Raw genomic sequence first — 22,415 nt, 5'->3', positions numbered from 1 at the left:
TCAGAATCTGCACCACCCTGTTGATCTTGCAGAGCCAATCCTTTCATGGAACCAGCCCCCATTTTCTTGTTTCCATAGTAATGTGTACCAGCCAGTCAAATTATGACAGAACAGCAGAAATTATCATTCCGAATTCATTCTGCGTTGTCTGCAGTTTGGAAGAGACAGTTATTGCCAACTTAAAGAAACTAAAAAACTTTAAAAGCAAGTTTACTTTTACTTTAAAAGCAAGTAGATTCCCCTCACTCCAACAACAACAAGGTACGAAAGGAGTGTTGAGGTGTCTGTGGTTTAAAATAACTACACAGCTTTTAAAAAATTCTCGGTGTTTCAGAAGTGCTGCAGCGCTACAGGCCATTGAGTTTCCTTGTCCACTTGGTTGATCAGCATAGCGGGCAGGGGAAATAAAAATAAATAAAATAAAAAAAGTTCTCTCAAAATCTCTTACTTACCCTAACTAAAACGTTAAAGAAACTGAAGCAACAGTCAAGTCTATTGCATTTGGTTTTGGAAAGTATACATCTGGCCAACGCCATAAAAATGAAAATGTAACTAAAAATGAGGAGGAGGAGGAGGAGCTAACAGTGTTGGTATTTTAGCAAGTAACTGAAAAATAAAGAAATGTGTTTATTTCCCTGAATCTTTTTGTATAGTTGTCTTCCCTGACATTTGATTCATCTAGTTCTATTGCCTGGCATTTATTGTATACAGTTCCCTGGAATTTTATGGAGTTAGTTCTCTGGCACATTGCTTTTATATACAATTCCCCCTCCCACAATTTAAAAGACAATAAAAAACACCCATTACATGAAAACAAAGCATGCAAAAGCAACGTGTGTGCAACATGTACATGTCTCCTCATATTGTCCCCATTTGAAAATGTTGGCCACCAGGTTTCAAAAGCTAGTGGCCAAATGGCCACCAGCGTACAAAATGATTAGTCCCATCCTGACTCTATAAGCGGAGCATTTACAATAGGAAAAATCAGTTTCACCACAAGGGTGTTCTCTTAGGAGGTGTTCCTATACACGGAGACTACTGTACCAGTGTGGATGCTTTTCCTGATCATGGGCTACTTCATTCCTCAAGAGATGAAGTGATTTACCAGGTTGTTCCTAGGTGAGACAGGAATCTTCATTTTAACCCAACCATTTCACTCAATCATAGCACACATTTTGCCTGCTATATGTCACAACACATCACAAAGAAACCCCATTCATGACATCCACTGTACCATATTAAGTTTCTACTGATGTAATCTGCTTTTAATTCTTTTTTACCTAAGACACCCCAGTTAAAAAAGGGTGACAATCAGCCACCTACCTCAATCACTTAAATGTATTCTCTTCATCAGTGTTTCCCTCTTTTCAATTAAAGTAACAGTGGACAAAATCAAGTTGGTCATGCGTAGAAAACATGTATCTGGATTTTTTTAAACCTGCAAGGCCTATTCAACTCACCACACCATGACACACATACACAAAAAAAACTAATTTTGATACGAACCATTCACACTGCCCGTGAAGTGACGGGGCAACACTGAAATGAAAAAAATAGGATTGGTGTCTTTTTGCAATTTTGTCATGTGCGCCTTTTTTCCGTAAACGATAGTGGAAGAAAAGTTCATTCTTACAGTATCAAAATACCTGGAACTGTATAACAAAGGACACAACAATTACAAAAACTTGACGATGAGGGAACATCTGGGAGTTTATTTCCAGTGAACTGGATATAGCTGCTTTACTGAAACAAGTATTCTGCAAAAAGTAGTGATGGTAAAAGTGAAGCCTCGTGAATCACTGAGCCCTTTGAACCATTGCTTCGCCAAAAGGTTCACTGATCCGAATCGCATGCAGCGCTTCTGGCTCTTTAGTGCCATCAAATGTAGATCTGCACAACCCACTGTCTTTAAAGTCAAGGCAGTTGTAAAATGTAACGGAACTATCTAAACTAAAGTTTACAGAAAAGGCAATGACTTAATATATTCATGATACACACTATCAAGCAATTGTGATTGTTCAAGTTATACCGATATGTAGATTTTCAGTTTGTATATTTCAGTGCAGTAATGTCACCATAATAAATTGAGAAATGCATAATTCATGTATTTCCCATAGGAATCACCTGAAGCCCAAGTCAAACACCGAACCATTTGAATTGCCTACAGCTTTATCTATCACTGAACCAGTTGAATCGCAAGCATTTCATTTCATACCCTCAGATGCTTGCCATTCTTTAACCCCATGCTAAAAACACTGACGCTATTTATGCCTTCATTTCAGCTCCGATTTTAATTTTACATTCATTATACCTAACCTGCCACCAAATCCTCTAAGACTGTTTAAGAAACTGACCATTTATATAGATCCAAATTATGAATGTTTGTTTAAATTGTATATTTTAATAGCGGATTAATGTTTCATACTTTTATTGCAGTATAGAACTCATTCAAGTACTTTTAAAAATGCAGGGTGTACTAAAGTTTAAATTAAGACACTATAGATGTTCATTTCCTGACTAAATATTTGGTTTTAATATAAATAAGTTCATTACCACACAGTGTTAACAAATACTTAATACTGTTATTTTACAACAGCAAGTGTACAATGTAACGGTCTGCAGGTTTGAATCAGGTGGAAAAAATAAAGCTACTGGGATAACAGGCATGGCAAAAGAGCAGTGGTGATGGATGTTTGCAATCAGCTCCTGAGTAATTCAAGTTTACAGGACAAGCTTTGGGGAAGAAAAAAAAAACACTGTCAATCAAAGCCATATTTCAAACTTGTATCAGGTGCTTGAGCTTATTGTATGAAATAATGCAAGATGGAAATTGTCCAATTTTATAAACTGATGTCACCCACATGCTAGCAAAACATAGAACACATATACAGATTGTTTTTCCACAAAAGAAACATGTTTTTATAGTAAAAAGGAGGTTCTCTTTTTTTTGGTTTTCTTCATTTTGGTAGCTAAATATGACTTGCTATTTTTATAATTAGTTTGATTTTTTTTTTATATATATATATATATAAATATATATAAAATATATATAAATTGTTCTCAGAGACTTTTATTCCTAACAGGGATGTCAATGCTGGGTTTAAATATTTTAGTATATATTATACTGCTATATTTCCAAATGGGAACAAATGGGAACAAATCAAGTTTGCATATAAGTTAGGGGGGAAAAATAAATGATTTGCACCATGCCTTGTAAAACTAGGAAGCAGCACCTGTCCCCAGTAGGTTACTAATTAGAAAAAATACATTTCTTCTCATATAGAGAGATTTTTCTCTCTCTTTTTAAATGTTCCGAATGTTGGATCACCCATGATAACGGAGCGTGCCAGTGAGGTGGTCCAGGATGCATAGCTAGTGCAAATAGTCTTCTACTGCAGCAAAAGCACATGAGCCACTCCCTGATCGAGCCATCAGCCCCAAACACTGTGTGGCCTGTCCCATTGCCTGAGCCAGAGGAGGTTGCTTTGGCAGGTTGTGAATCTCTGAAAGCACAACACAATAACACTCATTAGTACCTAGTATGCCTCTCTATGCAGCGTTTCTGCTAGGAAAAACTGCTGCCAGTCAGTGACTAGTCACTAAATATTTTACCAGTCATAACACAAAATGTCATCGTCATTCACCTGACACTTGTCCACTCAAAGTGATACACATAGTTATGGAGAAAGAATAGGCCTGTGTGAAAAATGAAAACTTTCTTCTTTTTTTTATAACAATCTGTTTTCAAAAGATGTTGAAATACTTTTTGAAATACTATTTTTCAACATTCACATTTCACTTCAGAATTTCAAATTGAAATATTTTACAAAATAGTTCTTGGTGTAACTTAAAACTACAGGTATAATATCAGCACGAATGAAAGCATTTTGTACTGAAGATAGGAGGGTAAGCAAATTTACAGAAGACTAGACTGTAGAAGTAAAGCTTCATGCATCACGGTATGCAACCCGTCAAAGCAGAGCAAGAACCTGTTGACTTTCTTAATAATCACACCCACTGAAAGTCTTGACACTTTTGGGCTGATATAAGTGGTTCACTCAGCTTTATGGCTGTAAATCCCATGGTATATAAAAACAAGCAATGCAATCAAAGTAATACAAATCCCATAGAGGCCTACCTAATATTGCACTATTGAGTGCTGAGCAGACTGGTTCTCTCTGTATTGAGTCAAGCTGATATCCAACTGGGCTGTTCCAAGGGTCTGAGTAGGCGAGTAAACTAAAAGCGTCCTGCAAAAAGAGCCAAAGTAATAAATACTTCATACTTGCATCTCTCCAAACCCTACAAGGAGAGCTTAAAAGTTAGAATAAATATTTTTTTTCAAGTTACATGGGGGTAGATGGGAGTCTTCCTCAGAAAAGAGATCTGGATCTTAACCATTTTGTAAAACAGACAGAACCTTTGTTCTACGTCACAGCAGAAGTACAGGGCTAGCATAAAGTCGCTTGGGGCATATCCACACATGCGGTGGCTTATCTTGAAGACAGAGTGCTGAATAGGGTGCTGGTACTGACAGAACAAGCCATGAAAAACACAATGACAATAAGGAAATGCACAAATGGATGCTGTTGAAGCCCACATAACAGAGTTAATTAAACTAGTGATATGTACAAAACCAGCACCCCCGATGTGCATTTTTATTGCATCACTATGTTCCCCATGGCTTGTTCTGTGCCAGTACTCAAATTCAGCATTCCACATTGGCTAGACAAGCCACAGCATGTTTGGATATACCCCAAGCCAACTTCTATATAATAAATAAATAAAAAGATCACAAATACAACTTGCAATTTGCAGGATTAGAACCAGAAACTGAATGTCGGTCTCCTTTTCTTTTTCCGAGAGAGAGAAAGACGGGGCGAGGGGATGTCAAATACTTAAAGAACCATATTAGAAGGTAATAGAGTGTTTGCCCGACAGCTGCACCAGCATGCATCAAATAAATTCCATGTTGGTGCAGTCACCAAGTGCCAACCTTCAACATCTTTTTATTGGTGGAGTTTTTGCCGCATTCTCTCCTCAGCTGCTCGCTCATGGCCTGCAGCTCTCGTCCAAAGTGGATCATTCTCTCGATGGCAGCCTGGCTGCCTCCGCACAGCTGGCGACGCAACTGAGTGGAATCTATTTCTGTGGGCAACAAAACAGCAAGCAATTAGCTTCACTTGTGTAAATGAATGTTTCAAAATACCATGTAATTGCAATGACATGAATTGTAGCATGGAAACCCCTGGCCACACAACAATTTATATTTGAAATCTCTGAGTGAAGGTTCTCTAATGTACAATAATTTAAAGAAGAAAATAAATAAAGTCCATATTTGGTATGTTCTGAACACCATTAACCACTTCAACACCATGACGTACGCACGTACATCAAAGGAAAACAAGCTTACAGTACCATGCCGTACCTGCGTACGTCAAGTTTCCCAAGATTCTATGATCGGTTTTTCAGTCTAGCGTTTCAGGTTTCATTCTCTAAGGCAGTGCTAGTACTGTGGAATGTGCAATGAAAGTCAGGGGAGCGTCAGGTGACATTTGTATCCAATTGTGTGTCATGTAGCAATTTCAATCTAGCTGTGGGCGTTTAGAAGATATATTGCAGGAAGACATTCAACTTTTACAAATATATATATATATATATATATATATATATATATATATATATATATATATATATATATATATATATATAGGGTTTTAAATTATTTTTTTTGTTTTATTATTAGTTTTACTTGTTTAGTTGTAGTTTATATAGTTTTTAGCGAAAGCTAAACATGGCAACGTACGCGGTCTTTCTATGTTGAGCAACGGGAGTAAAGTTGGTTCAGAGGATTTCGATACGCGCGACAGTGATGCTAACTTATCTATCACTCAGCGATGATGATGATGAAGAGGATGTGGAGCCAAGAACAGTACAAACTGTACAAATAAAAGAGCATGCAGCTATTTTGCAGGTAAGCCAGCTGCAAACGGGAAGCTGTTTGGTTTGAAATGGCAGTGCTGTTACGAAATACTATCAAAACACAGCACTGGGTACAGGCAATGCGGCAGCCAAATCCATCACAATGCTGTGTACACGCATTTGTGACTATCCCTCCAACACAAGGGCAGCAAACACCATAAAAAAGGTACAGGGTCTGCTACGAAAATGAAATGTGCAGTGGTTGCGAAGGCAATCCCGGGTTCTGTTGTATTGAACATTTCAATAAATGGCACAGAGCAAGTGGATAATGGCACACGTTTTGATATTGTTTGATTTTTATTTGATACTTACTGTTTACTGATTATTATTAGCTTTTTGAGTTTTTGTTTTCATTGTTTAAAAAATATATATATTGAATATGGGTATGCAGTACACCGGAGCATAAAGGGTTAATGAAAAACACAGTTTAGGTCATTTATTTGTGTTTTATTCATCATTTGTTAACATTTTATAACAATTACAGGTTTGAAAACATTATTATTATTATTTTCAATAATCTGGTACCTGGGAAGGGGTTTCATTTTTACATCTGGAGTTGAAGTGGTTAAGAATAACAGCAAATTGGAAGGGCGGTTATGGTCTTTATTTAATTCAGGCTTTGGTCTATAGTGGCCACATGCAAAGAGACCATTAGATAAGCAGTTCTTGAGATACATGGAAAAATGTAAGTGTGACATACTGATGGATCCCCATATAACCCTAGGATCTAATACTCTCAACACCTCATGCTAAATGGTGTTAATACCAAGCTTCATGACAATTGGAGAAGCAGCTCCAGATGCATGGACATAAAGTTGGCACGACCGCCTCCACTATATCCCGGTGGGGAATAAAAATGCCAGTGTGCTGACCGAAATATCAGTTCTTGTTTTAGGTCTTTGTTTATTTCTTCCAAGCATACCGATTAAAAACAAACAAACAAACAAACAGACAAATCTGGTTTCAAGAGACACCTCCAATCACGCTTTGTCAAGAGAGTAAAAAAAACATCCAATATGTCATGAACTGTTTCATAATGTCAAAACAATAAGGAGTCAGGTTCAACTCTCACTCATTGCCAGTGTTTGTATATATTTCTTTTTTCAATACAACGAATCTCTTCGTACCCATTTCAGCTTCACATTCCTCCATTTCATGATCATGCTTGGAGCTGCCATTCAAGAAGCCATTGGATGATAATTCTGACACTCCGTTGCTACACCGATCTGTCTCCATGTCAACATCATTGCTAGAACTAATAAAAAGATCAGACTTGAGAAAGAGACTTAGGTTTCGGTCATCATTTCAATGGCCAAGGTTAATTAAAAAACAAACAAACAAATAAATAAATAAATAAATAAATAAATAAATAAAAAACCACAAAAAAAATGAACATGCTACATGTTACAATTTCCAACATTAGGGAACAGAGGACGTTCTCAAAATGTCTGTTAATCTAAAACAAATGTTATTTTCAAGTATTTCAAGTGTATTGTATAAAAGGTCTGCATCTTCAACATAAGGAATAATAAGACAATAAACAAGCCAGGAGAGCTGTGTTTAACTGTTAAAATGAGCAGTAGCCAGGAGCCTTGTTTACAATTTCAAATTGTGTTTGGCTGTCCAGTCAGGTCGTAACTGTGATGTCCATACCTTCGACATTCTACTGTACTAAAACCTCCTCCTGAAGCTGCACCGCTTGGGTCATGACTTAAATGAGGTCCTTAATTTATTTACTTCAACAGTTAACATCCTTGGTTACCATCTCATTATCTAATTTCAGCACAAGTGTAGCATCAGGCAGAAGGAAAAAAAAAAAAAAAACATTCAAAAGGTCATCTCTTCAAACGCAATGCAATAACCATATCGCACTCTTTGTATAATCAAAGTGAACAGACAGCTAGCCAGAGACAAGGCTAGGTATAAGGTTTCAAATTCTGGAATGTTAGATGCTCCTCCTATCATTTAAAACCAAGCTCTATTTAAAAGTCATAGACAACACCCTGTCTCCTGCCATTTGTAATTCTATACTGCTTTGGAGCGAGATCTCTTTAGGTTTGATGGCATCCATCTCATACTATCCTCTTGCATAGCTTACCTGGTGTAGCTGTTGGGTTGCTGGGATCTTGTATTGTTTATGCTGTTTAGGTCTGGTGTTGTTAAGCTGGAGGGCTGGTGTTTGTGACAGTGCGACTGATGTGGTGCATTGTTGGACATCACTCCATTACTGCAGTTGCTGTCAAAACCTGGCAAAGGCAAGAGAAGAAATGCATCACTAAACAGCACAGCTGATGGTGTGTTTAAAAGTAGTACAGCTCAAAGTTAAGGACAGACTATTAGAAAAGGGTTTTCACATAAGTTTCCTTGAAGCTGGTTACTTTATTCATTAGAAATTCTGGTTTCCCTGGGGTAAATAACATCTCGGATTGAATAGTAGCAAAATAAATGTATTATATGGCCACAAGTCATAACAGGGTTTTTTTTTTTTTTGAACTGGAACTGCAAATATCATAGAATACAATTGTACTAAATATCAAGGCAGGGCAAGAAACTAACACAATTGTGGTATTAGTCCTAAGGACTAGTACCTTTTGAAACTTACACGTCCTTATGTGATGTTCCTGAGTCTAAATCAACAACAGCTGTTTGGGGTCCCTAAAATATTAAGCTTCAATTTTATTTTCCTAAAAAAATGAACACTTATAATTATTGTATTAAAAAAAACCAAAAAAAAAACCAGATACCACAAACACTAATGCTCATTCCCAGATACATTGATTGGGTTTCTGTATCTGCCTTCCCTCACATTCCGTCTGTGTGGACAACACCGTTGACAGCATACTTCACGTAGCATATCACTGCCTCAGTAATGGAACGATCTGTAGAACCGTCTGAGATACCCGACAAATACTTAGCAGTTGCCATTCTGGTTAACTGGGCTGGACGCTGGGTCCTCGCAATAGCGTGTATACACTCCAGTGCCTGTTTAGAATTGCTATAGGTTTACCCCACATTTAATCCTTTTGCCTCATCCAGGTCACACATCCATTCAAAATCTGAATACGGTCGTGCATGCTTTGCAAGGGCGTGAGCTGTCTTAAAAGCACTTTTAGCTTAATTTATTATATTACTTTTAGAAAAAAAAAAAATCGGTTTTACAGGTTTGTATGTACCAGTTTACACAATAGTGTTCAATGGAACTGCGTCTGTGTTTACAACACAGCTCCTGGATGCAGGCACAGTCAGCTGGCAGACGCGTACGCTCCTCCATAGAGTACAATGCAGCCGCCATAGCGGAAGTAGTGTTATATTTTCTTTTTATGTAGTATTAGAAACAATGATTTCGGTTTTATAGTTTTGTATGTACATATATATGTACACACCCGTTTCTTTTGAAATGTATATTTTATTTTTTCACTGTTTGTAGTCGTGCTGTATATGTGCTCATTTTGAAAATAAAGCCTTTTAGTTTAATTTTCCATTTAAATAGTGTTTCTGCAATGCAAATGTTAGAGATGATGTTCATGAATAAAACTTTTGAGCTCTTTCTGATAGTATGTCTTTCATTTTCATAACGAAGCAGTTTCAAAATGTACGGGTCAAAATGACCCATGTGGCGCTTTGAAAATCCGGCAGTTCTAGTGTTAAATACTTTGATATTTTACACTGACTAAAGATTGACCTACCAAATAAGTGTGCCGTGTTAAAGCAATTAGGCTTTAAAAAGAAAAAAACATAATGAAAAAAGAAACGTAATGTGAGGAAATGTCCGTTTTTATACTGTTCTGTATAAAAAGTACATTTTGTTTATACCGAAAGTTCACAGTTAAACCACGGCGATGGATAAATGAATAGCGTAAGTAAATCACATGGACAAAATTCAATGAACCGCTGACCATTTGCATAATGCAAAATTCGGCATTACATGGGGAGATGAAGGGAGGTTTCAGTTCTGAGTGACTGTTTGGTAAGCATTATGAATGTTTGTTCACCACTGCTATACTCCGTTAGAAAATTGGCTTTTCTTGCATTTTTTTTTTTTTTTTTTTTTTTAAATGCAAGCCTGTGAACGTGGAAGTATATCTGTATACTTTCTTTTTAGGCATTCGCCCACAGCATTACTAAGACACACACATCAACTAGTCCTCATCAGTTTTAATTTGCATCAGAGGAACGGCTGAGGTTTAGTTTCTAACCCTGATCAAGGTCACAAACATCTTTAGTAAGTTTATATTTGCATGGATATACAAAACAATTAATGTTATTCTATTTCAAATGGTCACATATCAAGTTATCTATGGATTTAATAAGCTTTCTTCCTGGGTACACTTAAAAGTAAATACGAAATACAAAACCATTTACACACATTGAGCAGCCAGTTACTTTTGGAATAAAAATGTCTTCTCAGGGGAACGTTGGATGGGTTTAAGTTAAAAAAGCATAAATGGAAATGTTGGTATCCCTACACATGAAGCAAAACACATTGGATACAAATGTTTTAGTTTAAATAGGAAATGCCATGACTTCTGAAGTCATCAATTTGCTATACATTTCATGGGAGGAATTGCACAGTACTGGAGTGTTTCAGGTTATCTTCAGGGCATAAGAGCCACATCTAATTCATGTATAAATGCAAAATGAACATGAAGCACTGTTTCTGAATTCAAAGAATGTTACCAATGAAATGCCATAAGATTTGTGGACAAGAAACCTCTAGTATCAGGGAACAAACACAGTGTAACCTTTAACAGCCAGACCATGATACAGTACACTGTCATAACATGCTTTTGCATGCCAGGCTTCTTATTCCAGCAGTTTTGAAGGAACTCTGTAAACATTTCTACCATTTATAGAATCAAATTCTTGTTCCAATGTACAGCCTTGTATAATCTTTTCATATAAAAATAAATAAATAAATAAATAAATAAATAATGACAGCGACCAAGCATTTGTTAATAGCTTGAAAACAAAACTTCTTCACAACTGCTTCACAACCTAGAAAATTACCATGCTTGCATGTGCAAAATTTGAAACGTGAATGTTCACAATTCTGAGGTAAAACCCACTAGTTTGTCAACTTGACATATACACTTCACTGACCGATACACTTATCTATAATTTTAGTTTAATCAATCCGCTTAGGTCATGTAACCTGTTTTTAATTAACTGAAATGTCAAGAAGAAAAACAGTGCTGTAACATTGCTGATGTCAGACCCCATACCATTCACTAATGGAGGAAGCTGTTGAAACTCAGTTAAGTAAAAGGCAGTGGACCATTTAGGCATAACAACACAGCTAGTCTCTTCTCTGAGTAATGGTGTAATCCTTTTATAACATTTATCCAATAATAAAACAGTCAAAATAATAAGAGTCAAAATGATATACCCCCATTATGAAGTACCAGCTTTTGGTTACCTGCTAGGTGACCATGTGAGCCGCTGGACTTGACCAAGGTCAGGCTGTGGATGTTTGCACTGTGACTAGGGCTCATACTGGGGCTGCTGAATGTCCGTGGGCTGCCCGGGTAGCTGTCTTGGGATTTAGGACTATGGCCCCCTAGGCACCGCACTTCACTATCAGTCCCATTCACCATTTCTATAAACTGACGCACCCTGTTTGAAAAAGAAAAAAGTTTCTGGTAATATCTGATGCCAGAGTATGTTCTATTAAAACTGCTCATTCAAGCAGAATACTTGTTAGAAATTAAAGTAAAATCATTATAAATCAGTAATCAAAAAAAGCTAAACATCTAGCTCTTGATGCAAGAGTCTGTTCAACTGCTCAAAAGAAGAACACTGGATTAAATTCTGGCACACCGTAATTAATAAGTCACTAAAACGAATGACCTCAGTTGCTGAGATAAACTGTCTAAGAAGCTAAGGTGAAGCAGACAAATGTTTCAGCCAACGCCAACACTGACTTTAAGGCTACAAAGCAGTGGACATCGCCAATCAACATTTTGTTTAAACATTTAACTGCCAGAAAATACTGTATTTACTAGAATTTAAGTCGCACTTTTGGATTCAAGGTTTTTAGTTAGGGTACCAATTTAAATTTGTGCATGTCAATTATTCTGGTGCACTTGAACAAGACCAACTGTACACAGTACTGCACACTACAGATATTACTCTCGGTATAGTACCGGTATAGCATTTTAAAATGGCTGAACAGTGAAGTTCATGAACATTTTTTTGATGCAGCTTTTAAAAGAAAAGTCATTTTGTTTGCTGAAGAAAAGAGAAACTGTGGTATCCGAGATGTGTCAGAAGATGGAGACGCAATCAAAAGGCTATGCAATACTATAATATTACCAGTATAGTACTTGTTGAAATGATCAACGTGGGTCCGGCTTCAAAATGAACAATCATTTATTTATATATCTTTCTTTCTCTATCTGGAGGAGCACAAGAAACAGGAACACTAAGGTATATACTGCTTCATGGCGGATTCTCCATCGCTCTCCGATTCTCTAATTTACACACTGTTATTGTGGTCTGTGCCTGGTTTAACTACGGGAACCCCACTAGTGTAAATTCTAGTCCTAACTCAAACCTAAAATGAACAACACATTTCTGTCTTGCACTAATTTTGCTTGCAAACATGACAGTGTCACGTTGGCCAAATTAAACAAACGAGGACAATAAAGCAGACTGAAATAAAGTTCAAGGTAATTTACCCTTTCCCAGCTACCATAAACTGCAATGGACTGTCATTCAATACTGAAAGTACTCTACTGTACATATTTTCTTTTTCCATTTGCATTTGTAATATAGTAGGTGACGTACTCTGATGCTTTAATGTACAGTAATAGTGTTCCCTGCTGGCACCTATAAATTAAAGTAATTTAACTGTCAATTTTTTTTTTTCATTAAGAATTAAATGTGACTTGCATTCAGGGTCTTTTTTTTTTTTTTGGTGTCCGTATTTGGGGGTGCGACTTGAATTCAGGGGCAACTTAAATTCGAGTAAACACGGTAGAATTCACCTTAAAATCTAACAGAACAAAAGACCATGTTCTAACAGAAATCAATCCCACAAAAGAAATGGCGCTCCAAGAATGAACTTACTTTAACATGAATACAAGGTTTGGATTTCTTTCTACTAAACTTGGATACAGTTGCTGTGTTGTTTCGATTGCTTCACCCATCCTTCCTGCCAACACCAACTTCTGTATTTCTGTTAAATAATAAAAAAGGAGAATAACTCAGTGGCAAAACCCTTGAATGTTTATTAGGCATTGCATAACTGTTTATTGTCTTCATGAACACATTTGTACATTTTTTGACGAGCCCTTATATTCTAGACAGCTTACTTTGTCTGTTTTTGATGGAGGCTAGTTCCTCATGTACTGCCTGGTCTGTTGATTTGGCGAATGCTTCTGCTGTAGCACAGTAACCATGATGAACTAGGTAGGATGAAACCATTCTGGAAAACAAAGAAGAGAATAAGTGGTGTTAATTATAATTCCACATGCTGACTATTAAACGTGTAGGTGTTAAGTTTTGTTCATATGAGAAGAACATTTTAAAAGATTATGTTATTACCATAACCCTGGTTCCCTGAAATAGAAATGTAAACATTAACGAATGGGTATTTACCTCCTAAAGACCCAAATCCTGAATAATTTATACCAAAGCTGCTCTTTGAGATCTCAGCGTCATTTTCCCTTCAAGCCTGCTGCAAATAATGGATGCAGCGACCTTGAAGGGTAATGGTTACATTTCTATTTCAGGGAACCAGGGTTATGATAATAACCTAACGTTCCATTTAAGTATGAAATGTAACCATTACCGAATGGGTGAGTATACCCAAGATGTCACAAGAGTATGATTGCAGAACAAATAGAATGCTACAAGGCTGCCGAGAGGCTGCCTTGTGCGTTACCATTCAGTACCCCAGTAACAAGTAACTAGGATGAAAACACTGAGGGAGAATTTCACCTCTATGCCTGTGTTGAAAGGGTTGACTGGGAAGCCACCCTTAACACTAGTTCCAAAACCAGGGTTTTGAGGATCAATCAGATTTAGCCTGTAGAACCTAGTGAAGGTATGGGGAGTAGCCCACACTAGTCCTGCATCAGGTCGGGTTCGGGTCGGGATATCAATGTTTTCGGGGTTTGCGGTTTGGGTCAGAAAATGTCATGCTTCTTGTCTGTCCTTTCAGCGTACTCGTCTGTAACCCATTCCCAAATAACGTATTAGAAAGTAAATTTATTTTCTGCACCAAAGCAGGAGGCGATTAGGGAGGAGTCAGCTGTGTTCTCAGTTTGTTTTGCTGCTTGTTTGATACGTCGCAAGATCCTTTTATCACGCCTGCTTGGTGATATTAAAAATGCCTGTGGATGAGGTGAAACAAAAGACAACGCAGGGTTTAGATCAAGTAGTGGATAACAGTTCGAGATGTAAATCAGAAGTATGGAATTCTTTCATAATCACGGCTTGTAAAACCTGTCATCATGTTTTTGTGTACGACAGCCACAAAACTGGTACATCATCTCTGCGAAAGCACAGGTGTAGCTCCCTTTCAGCTGGTGGCACGAAAGAAAAAGACATGTATTTTATAATAAAGTAAGTAGAGATAGTTAATATGTTACTATGTTAAAATGTATCTAGACTACTACAGGGAGCTACCACACTGTATAGCCTATTGTATAAACGCAACCTGGTAGAGATATCTCTGTGTGAATGTGAGTGTGAGAGTCAGTCGACACAGGCAGTAGGGAAAGGACAAACACTTGCGGGTTGGGGTCGGGTTGCAGGTTTTATTAAAACGGGTTGGGTCACGTGTAAGAGGATGGTGTTGCAGCAGGTTGCAACACCATCGTATTGCATAGGTCCATGACAGATGCACCCTGGAATAAAGCCCACAAAGTTGCAAATTTTCTGGTGGAATAGGCAGTGAGCTTTTCTGGTGGTGGCAAGTTGGCCAGCTCATAGGTAGTCCGTGTCTGCTATCCACTTGGATAGCCGCTGTTTAGACAGTGCTTGGCCACAGGACTTTACCCCATAGCAGAAAAAAAATTGTTCAGACTGCCTCCAACTTTTTGTACAATTAACATAATACTACAGGGCCTCAACTGGGCAGAGCGTATGGAGCTGTCGTTCCGTCAGACTGGAAAGGAGGTGGATGGAAAGCCAAGAGAGTCTTCGGCAAGGCAGGATTGGTACGAAGCGTGACCTTTCTCCTGGCCTCTGTATATAAAAAAAAAGGGAAAGCAGGCTTTCATAGAGAATGCCTGAATCACACTCACCCAACTTTGCGGAGGTGATAGCAAGCAAGAAAGCCGCTTTAAACGACAGCAATTGGTGTTTCATGAGTGCATTTAGCCTCCAGTGAGGGATAATGTCCTTCGTAGGCAGACTAAGCCATTGAACCCTTTTCAAAAATTGCCCTGACAGATAGACCTAACGTGGAGAGGCAAAAAAGTCCTGCAAAAATTGCAGTATAACTGCCATAGGACAAGTCGTGGGGTCGAACCCACGAGGCAGACGGCCCACTTGTACCCGTACTGGGAACGTGTGGCATGCTGTAGGGTGTCAATTTCCCTGTTGGAAAGTCCCAGATGGCTCAAATGCAGCTGTCAGGGGCCAGACCCAGAGCTGCAGGCTCGATTGATTGGGATGCCATAAGGTCCACTCCAAGCTGCTGGGGACTCCCCTTGAGAGGACGTCTGCCGCCTTGTTCGTCACTCCAGGCAGATGAAATACACACAGTGAGAGGAGGTTCTCGTGCGCCCACAGCAAAAGTTTGTGGGCCACATTATGGAGACTGGGCAACCGCAGGCCACCCTGGTGGATGATGTAGGCCACCACTGTTGTTTTGTCTGTACGTATAAGCACATGTCTCCCTTGAACCTTGTGTAAAAAAATCTGCAAGGCCAGGTAAACTGCCTGCAGCTCTAAAACGTTGATGCGACGACCCCTCCATGGGGGGGGGGTTCCACACACTTTGCACACCACGGCCATTCCACACAGTACCCCAGCTCATGTTGGACACGTCCGTGGTGATGACCTCCCTTCTGGTGGGCCTGATAGATAGGCCGGCTGTTTCCACCAAGAGAGTGGGACACTGTCAATAGGAAGTCACGGTTCAATGCTGGCTGGAAGCAGGCCTGCTGAGGGCGCATGTGCAGGAGACCCAATGGAAGGGCCTGGGAAGCTGCTGCCAGCAGGCCCAGAAGTTTCTGGTACATTACCACCGTGAGTGCTCTGTTGAGCAGAAAGAGCTCCAAATAGGCAGCTACTCTGTACACTCTGCCATCTGAGAGTGGCCAGCATGAGGCCGGAGTCCAGGCACACTCTGAAATAGGAAGCTGTCTGGGAAGGCGTGAGCTGGCTCTTTGAATGATTCACCATAAGGCCAAACTGTCGAAGGTGGCCGGTGACAAGTTCCGTGTGGGCCTTTGCCTGTGCTGGAGACTCGGCACAAATTAACCAGTCGTCCAGATAGCTGAGTACTCTGATACCTTTGGCTCAGATACAGGTTGACCTGTCTGAGGACGAGTATCGGTCTGAGACCACCATCCCACTTTGGCACTAGGAAGAACCTGGAGTATAACCCTTCCTCCAACTGGAGGCGGTCTATCATGCGAATAGCCCGTTTTTGCAGCACAGCTGTCACCTTCTGAGACACCACATTGGCACACGTATGCCCTGGAGTGCCCAGGGCGTTCAACAACAGTGCTTTGTCCCCGTCAGGCACCCGTGGCTAATCTGTGCTTGCAGTTCCGTGGAGCCCCAAGGGGACAGACGGGGCAGGTGGTGCCGAGCGTTCCCGCAGCAATTCAGTAAGAACAGTTCCCTGGTGGGACACAGCCGCCCAGCTTTTCTCCATCTGCTCAGAGTATGCCTAATCGCCTTGGAACGATTCTCCTCCTCCCCGGGGGAAGGGAAGGAGAGGTAGAGCTCGAGGAGGACGAAGAAGGCCGTGAAGACAGTTTCCTGCCAGGGCTACTTTCCCAGGTGCGCCGTCCGCTCTACCTTGGCGCAGATTCATTGGGTGAGTATGCAGCAACCTCTTCACAAGAGGGTGATGGGGGAGAGCTGAGCAGGAGTAAGGAGCGTGCGCTTGAAGAAAAGGGCACAACATTTTCAGAAGCTGCAATTTACCAGTGCCTCCTTGGCATGCTCTGTCCCCAGGCAGGATTAGCACCTGCCATGCTTGTCCTCAATAGGCAGACCGGCATTGCATGTCTCACAGGGATAGAACCCGGGCATGATGCAAGCAATGCAATGTACAATAAAGGGTTGTACAGCTGTTACCTCAATCTGCTTATATAAAATTGTCTGGGTGTGTCAAGACCTGAGCGGGACCGGTTTGGTGATCTCTGGACCAGGTCAGTACCGGTCAGTTCGTTACCTGTGCAGTAAACTCGGTACAGGTTCGGTACGGGTCCACCGGGTCACAGTCACTGCAGGTGGCAAAGTACAGGGATGCCCACCTGTAAGCGCCACTGGCAAAACCACTCAGTCAGTACCAACACGAGACTGAGGGAGTAGGCTTAAATAGTACTACACAACAATGTACTACAATTTTCCTTACAATGAGTAAATCAAACATAAAAAATATGTGCTTTACTTATAACCAATTCTAAAGACCGCTTGTTCGCTTTTTAATATGTACCAGTAGCCAGTTTCAAAGCCACGATTCTGCCTCAGTCCGTCAGAAATATGCAGTTGCTAAATCAGTGTGTTATAAAAGCTGCATGAAGTATGCACATAAATCATACAAGTGCGCTCTGTAGCACTGGAACTAGTAATAAAGTTGTCAGTAAGCGGCGTGCAGTTGCTAATTTCAGAATTCCATTAACATTAAAGTCTATGGGATGGGATTGGTTCCTGGGAAAATGTTGTTAATAACTGAAAGTTGTTTTTATCAGGGTTGCTAATAACTGGCATCTACTGTATATAGATATAAGCAACAATGTACTTATCTGAAAAAGGCTCTCAGATCAGGTCAATCTTGAAAGGAGGCGACAAGGTCTGTGACTGCAGTACTTCTGATCCCTCGGGGGCGGGGTCACGGCTGCGTCACAAGCTCAAAGAGCAGCTTTGGTAGAAAGTATTCAGGATTCAAGTATTTAGGAGGTAAATACCCATTCAGTAATGGTTACATTTTGTATTTGAAAGGGAATGAGAGAGTTAGCTGCCAATAACAGCTGACCACTCAGAGTGATTTCTGACAGTAAACTGATCTGCGATCCAACTGGTTCAGTCAACTTGTGCCAAAACAAGGTTGGCCCAAGCACTGTTAGACCAAAGTCAAATCTGACGTAAGTCATGTCAGACCTGAGTCAACTTGGACATAAGCAAACTGGGATTACGGTGAAATCAGAGGTAAGTGCAGTCAGACCATTGATGAATAATAATCACAAATCACTAACCTTTACAATGACAGCAAGCAAACTAAAAGTGAAACAACTGCATAATTCAAAACTACTACTACTACTAATAATAACAATAATAACAATAATAAATAATAATGCCTCCTTTGTCTGAGCAAGAAATCACAATTATGAAATTTGCCATTTGCTGTATTCTGTACATAAACCAATGGAAATGTCGTAACTACCACAAAAGTTATTCAGCTCCATGTCGTTAAGGAGCTGTGATATCAACAGAAAATATCTTTAATTTCACAAACACAAATATAAAACTCAGAATTCTTACTACATTGTACATGGAAAGTTAACATAAAATCTAGTACATAACAATGCAAACGATTTGTCGACACATACCTGTGATTCAATATAAAGTCCCATTAGGCATAAAAAAAATAGTTCTGTCTGTGTCAAATAAACAAAATGCACAAAGAACATTTAAGAAGTGATACATATTTTCTACGTGTTTCCTAGCTCTAATACTACTTTTTTAATTTGCAGTGGCTGAAATTCAAGTAGTATCATACTGCCGCTTTACCCCTACATATTAAAAAAATAAAATACAACCCTTTAAGTTAAAAAACACTTCAAATCAAGTTGCATTAATTGTTAACCTAATTCAAATTAAGCAAGAAAAACATTGACTTCCTGTTGATATTGATTTGATCATACCAACAATGTGTTATATTTATGATATGTTTGGGCATTCCCGCTAAACCATATTTTTACCATATATTACAATTATCGATATTTTGATCGATATTACAGTAGGTACACTTTGAAAAGGGACGTTCTGAATTTTGCGGTTGCACTTTGTTTTAATTCTGATAATAAAAAAGTTTAATCCATCATATTGTCCTTGTTTGTGCTCTGTGGGAAAGACTATCATGACCTTATTAGGTTGGTGACCTATTCAAATAAGCAAATATTTTTCACAGGTCTTCTCTGAACAAAAGCTGTATGTGTCTGCTAAGTGTACATGTGAAGTAAAGGCGTTTTCTAATTGGGTGTCATTACAATTCTTCTTTTCCTAATACTGGGGCCAATTGCGCTTTGATTACTTTCTTTGAACAAATACATGCATTAAAAAGTCATGCTTGTGGGGCTCCCGAGTGGCGCATCCAGTAAAAGCACTCGCTAGAGTGCAGGATGCGCTCTATAGCCTGGACGTCGCGAGTTCGAGTCCAGGCTATTCCACAGCCGACCGTGGACGGGAGCTTCCAGGGGGCGGCCCTCAATTGTCCGAGCGTCGCCCGGGAGGAGGCAGGGTTAGGTTGGCCAGGGTGTCCTCGGCTCACCGCGCACCAGCGACCCCTGTAGTCTGGCCGGGCGCCTGCGGGCTTGCCTGTAAGCTGCCCAGAGCTGCGTTGTCCTCCGACACTGTAGCTCTGAGGCGGCTGCACGGTGAGTTCGCAGTGTGTAAAGAAGCGAGCGGCTGACGGCACACGCTTCAGAGGACAGCGTGTGTTCATCTTCGCCCCCCCCCCCCCCCCCCCCCCCCGAGTCAGCGCAGGGGTGGTAGCGGTGAGCTGAGCATAATAAAATAATTGGGCATTTCAAATTGGGAATAAAATAATAAAAACTAATTGGCAACGACTAAATTATTAGAAAAAAAAAAAAAAGTCATGCTTGTGCAAGATATTGGCAATTGAAAGTTTAGTCCTGTTACTGTATTGTGTACATTTGCATTTGAATGGTTAAATATTAACAAGTACTTATTCTTGACTGCCGTTTTATGTTACTTTTTTCCCCCCCACGTAATTCTACTCTCAGGTATAAAAACATAAACATTATGATAGATATGCAAGGTATAAACCACAACAAGCTGTGCAGTTTCCATGAAATATATGCACGCCTGGGTGGTGATTAGGCTCGCGGCGAAGCCAAGGGCCTTTAACCACCCAGAAGTGCATATATTTCATGGAAACCGCACAGCCCGAAGTGGTTTATACCGCTTATAAAATGGGTAATTTCAAAGTTAATTGTTGTTTGGGTGTTCGAAAAATAATTAAAACACTTTTTAAATAAAAAAAAAAAACACAACACACGTTTATTAAAACATTTAGTTTGTATTCAATAATTTGTTTTAAGGTTTTTTTTGTTAAAAATAAACTGCACATTTCCATTGTGAATTTCTGCCTTGAAAGCAGCATCTCATAAGTAGAGGGCAGAGTACAAGCTGATGAAGTGTTTTTTTCTGGGCGGAGTTTCTGAAACTAAGGAAGGAAGTAGCACTGCTGCAATGAAGGCTGGAATCGGATTAGAGGCGAGTTTGAGGAGAAAATGTAACTTTGCTGTTATCTGCAGTGTTGGAGTCCAGTAGCTTAGCAAACTGCTTTCAGATTAATGTCCAGTTACAGAGACATTTCCCTTCATGCCAGGCCGGCTTCTGAAAGTGGGAAGTGTATTCCCATCGGTTCACGGGAGTACCGTCAGTAGGGTCTAGTGTTCAGGATTTGCTGAGGGCTACTACATTACATTAAGTCACTTAGGTTGTCTAGTGTGATTCCACCTTATGAGACACTTCATCTCTTATCTTACAATTATGCATCACAGATTTCAAAAACTATGTAGCTATAAACTATCAACATTGTTTTCCTATTTTGCTAGAATTACTGAGTTTCCACTCTTTGCATTAACATGTCTAATAAAATGCAGCAGTGATGTATGGAACACCTCCACAGAAGTGGTGTAGTTTATGATGAAAATAAAAACAAACTGTCTCCTCAAAAAGCAAGGAAAGTCATTGCAAAAAACTACGTTAATGCAGCAGTTAGGGTTGAGCTCATCGCCACAAAACTAAGGAACTGTGGCGTTAGAGTTGTAACCCTAACTCGCCATTCCCACCCCCACACAAGCAGCCAAAGGAACCAGACAACACAAGCAACCGCAGACTACCATCATCAGGTAAGACATAGAACATGCAACTCTTTCCGGATGACACAAGAGACATCCATCATCATGGTCCACCGGTGTTGTAGCAATGGATATACATGTACACTTCAAGACATATACGCCCACTTCAGGCTGCAGAATCAACTTTACAAAAATAGAACTATATTTGCAGCCCACGCCTGGTATGAAGAGATGGTTGCCAAGTGCACTTTGAGCATCATCAACCGTAGGCCCGACTGGGAGGGACCAAAGGTAATCCAGGATGCTCACCACTGGGCAGGACAGGGGGTCTAGCTCCGTGCCCTGACACCAAATGGAAAATCTCTTCAATTTGAAGGCGTAGCACTGGTGGGTCAACTGCTTCGGAGAGGCCTGAACGACATGCAGATAATATTCTTTTCCCCTTTAATTCTGGCTGGAAGGTCTTTAGCCTTGTTCCTCCTACCCACCCGGGTGGTATCCTCCTCGGCACAGGCCTGTGACGTCAGACCTTACAAGCTGGAAGCAAGAATCAATGTGCCATATGCCAGGGGAGGTTGTGGGTTGTTTGATGTGCATCATATACCACTCTTAGAACTACGGTTACATGTGAGTAATCCTCATTTCTAGGGACATGGATAAAGTACACCATCCACACTTATGGCAGACTCCTTGGAAGTTCTCTGAGAGGAGGGGTAAAAGCGCACACCCCCTATTTAGGGAAAAGACAAGCATCCCAGAGTAACTCAAGGTCAATATGGTAATGTGAAGTACAGGTGTGTGCTGACTTGCAGGTAGCAGCCCTGCAGATTCCTGGATAGGAATGTCCCTGGAAGCAGCCATTGAGGTAACAGTATATCTGGTGGAATGAGCCTTAAGCCCCATAGCAGGCTCCCTAGCAGCCAACCTATATGGTTATTTGAATGCAGGAGTGTATATGACATCAGTATCAATGACAATTTGTTAACACAACTACACTGCTGTTAGGGAAATTACTCTCTTTTAATACTGTGGTAGTCTGTAAAAAGGCTGATGGGTTTTAAGCATTACAACTCCAATTACTGTTTATACTGTGGTGGTCTTCACTTCAGTATAAACTACTGTATAAACTACCAACATCTGCAATAAACTTGGAACAAATGAAAATGATTGTTGTAATGAATGTGTACAACAGAGCAG

General features: G+C 39.9%; 1 protein-coding gene across 1 annotated transcript in view; it reads right to left on the bottom strand.

The window, feature by feature from the left end:
- Positions 1–2,509: 2,509 nt before the first annotated feature.
- Positions 2,510–22,415, bottom strand: part of LOC117435403 (ran-binding protein 9-like) — a 64,508-nt gene continuing 44,602 nt past the window's right edge. Inside the window, exons 7-14 of the mRNA XM_034058522.3 lie at positions 13,296–13,408; positions 13,051–13,159; positions 11,399–11,595; positions 8,081–8,228; positions 7,110–7,237; positions 4,997–5,148; positions 4,139–4,250; positions 2,510–3,503 (exon numbers count right to left, since the gene is read on the bottom strand). Coding sequence (XP_033914413.1) covers positions 3,373–3,503; positions 4,139–4,250; positions 4,997–5,148; positions 7,110–7,237; positions 8,081–8,228; positions 11,399–11,595; positions 13,051–13,159; positions 13,296–13,408 — 1,090 coding nt within the window. The 3' untranslated portion in view covers positions 2,510–3,372. The remainder of the gene's footprint in view (positions 3,504–4,138; positions 4,251–4,996; positions 5,149–7,109; positions 7,238–8,080; positions 8,229–11,398; positions 11,596–13,050; positions 13,160–13,295; positions 13,409–22,415) is intronic.

The sequence above is a fragment of the Acipenser ruthenus genome, chromosome 3, assembly GCF_902713425.1.
Source record: "Acipenser ruthenus chromosome 3, fAciRut3.2 maternal haplotype, whole genome shotgun sequence".
Lineage (NCBI taxonomy): Eukaryota > Metazoa > Chordata > Actinopteri > Acipenseriformes > Acipenseridae > Acipenser > Acipenser ruthenus.
The sequence above is the reverse complement of the archived record's forward strand: the minus strand, read 5'-3'. Positions and strand labels throughout refer to the sequence as shown.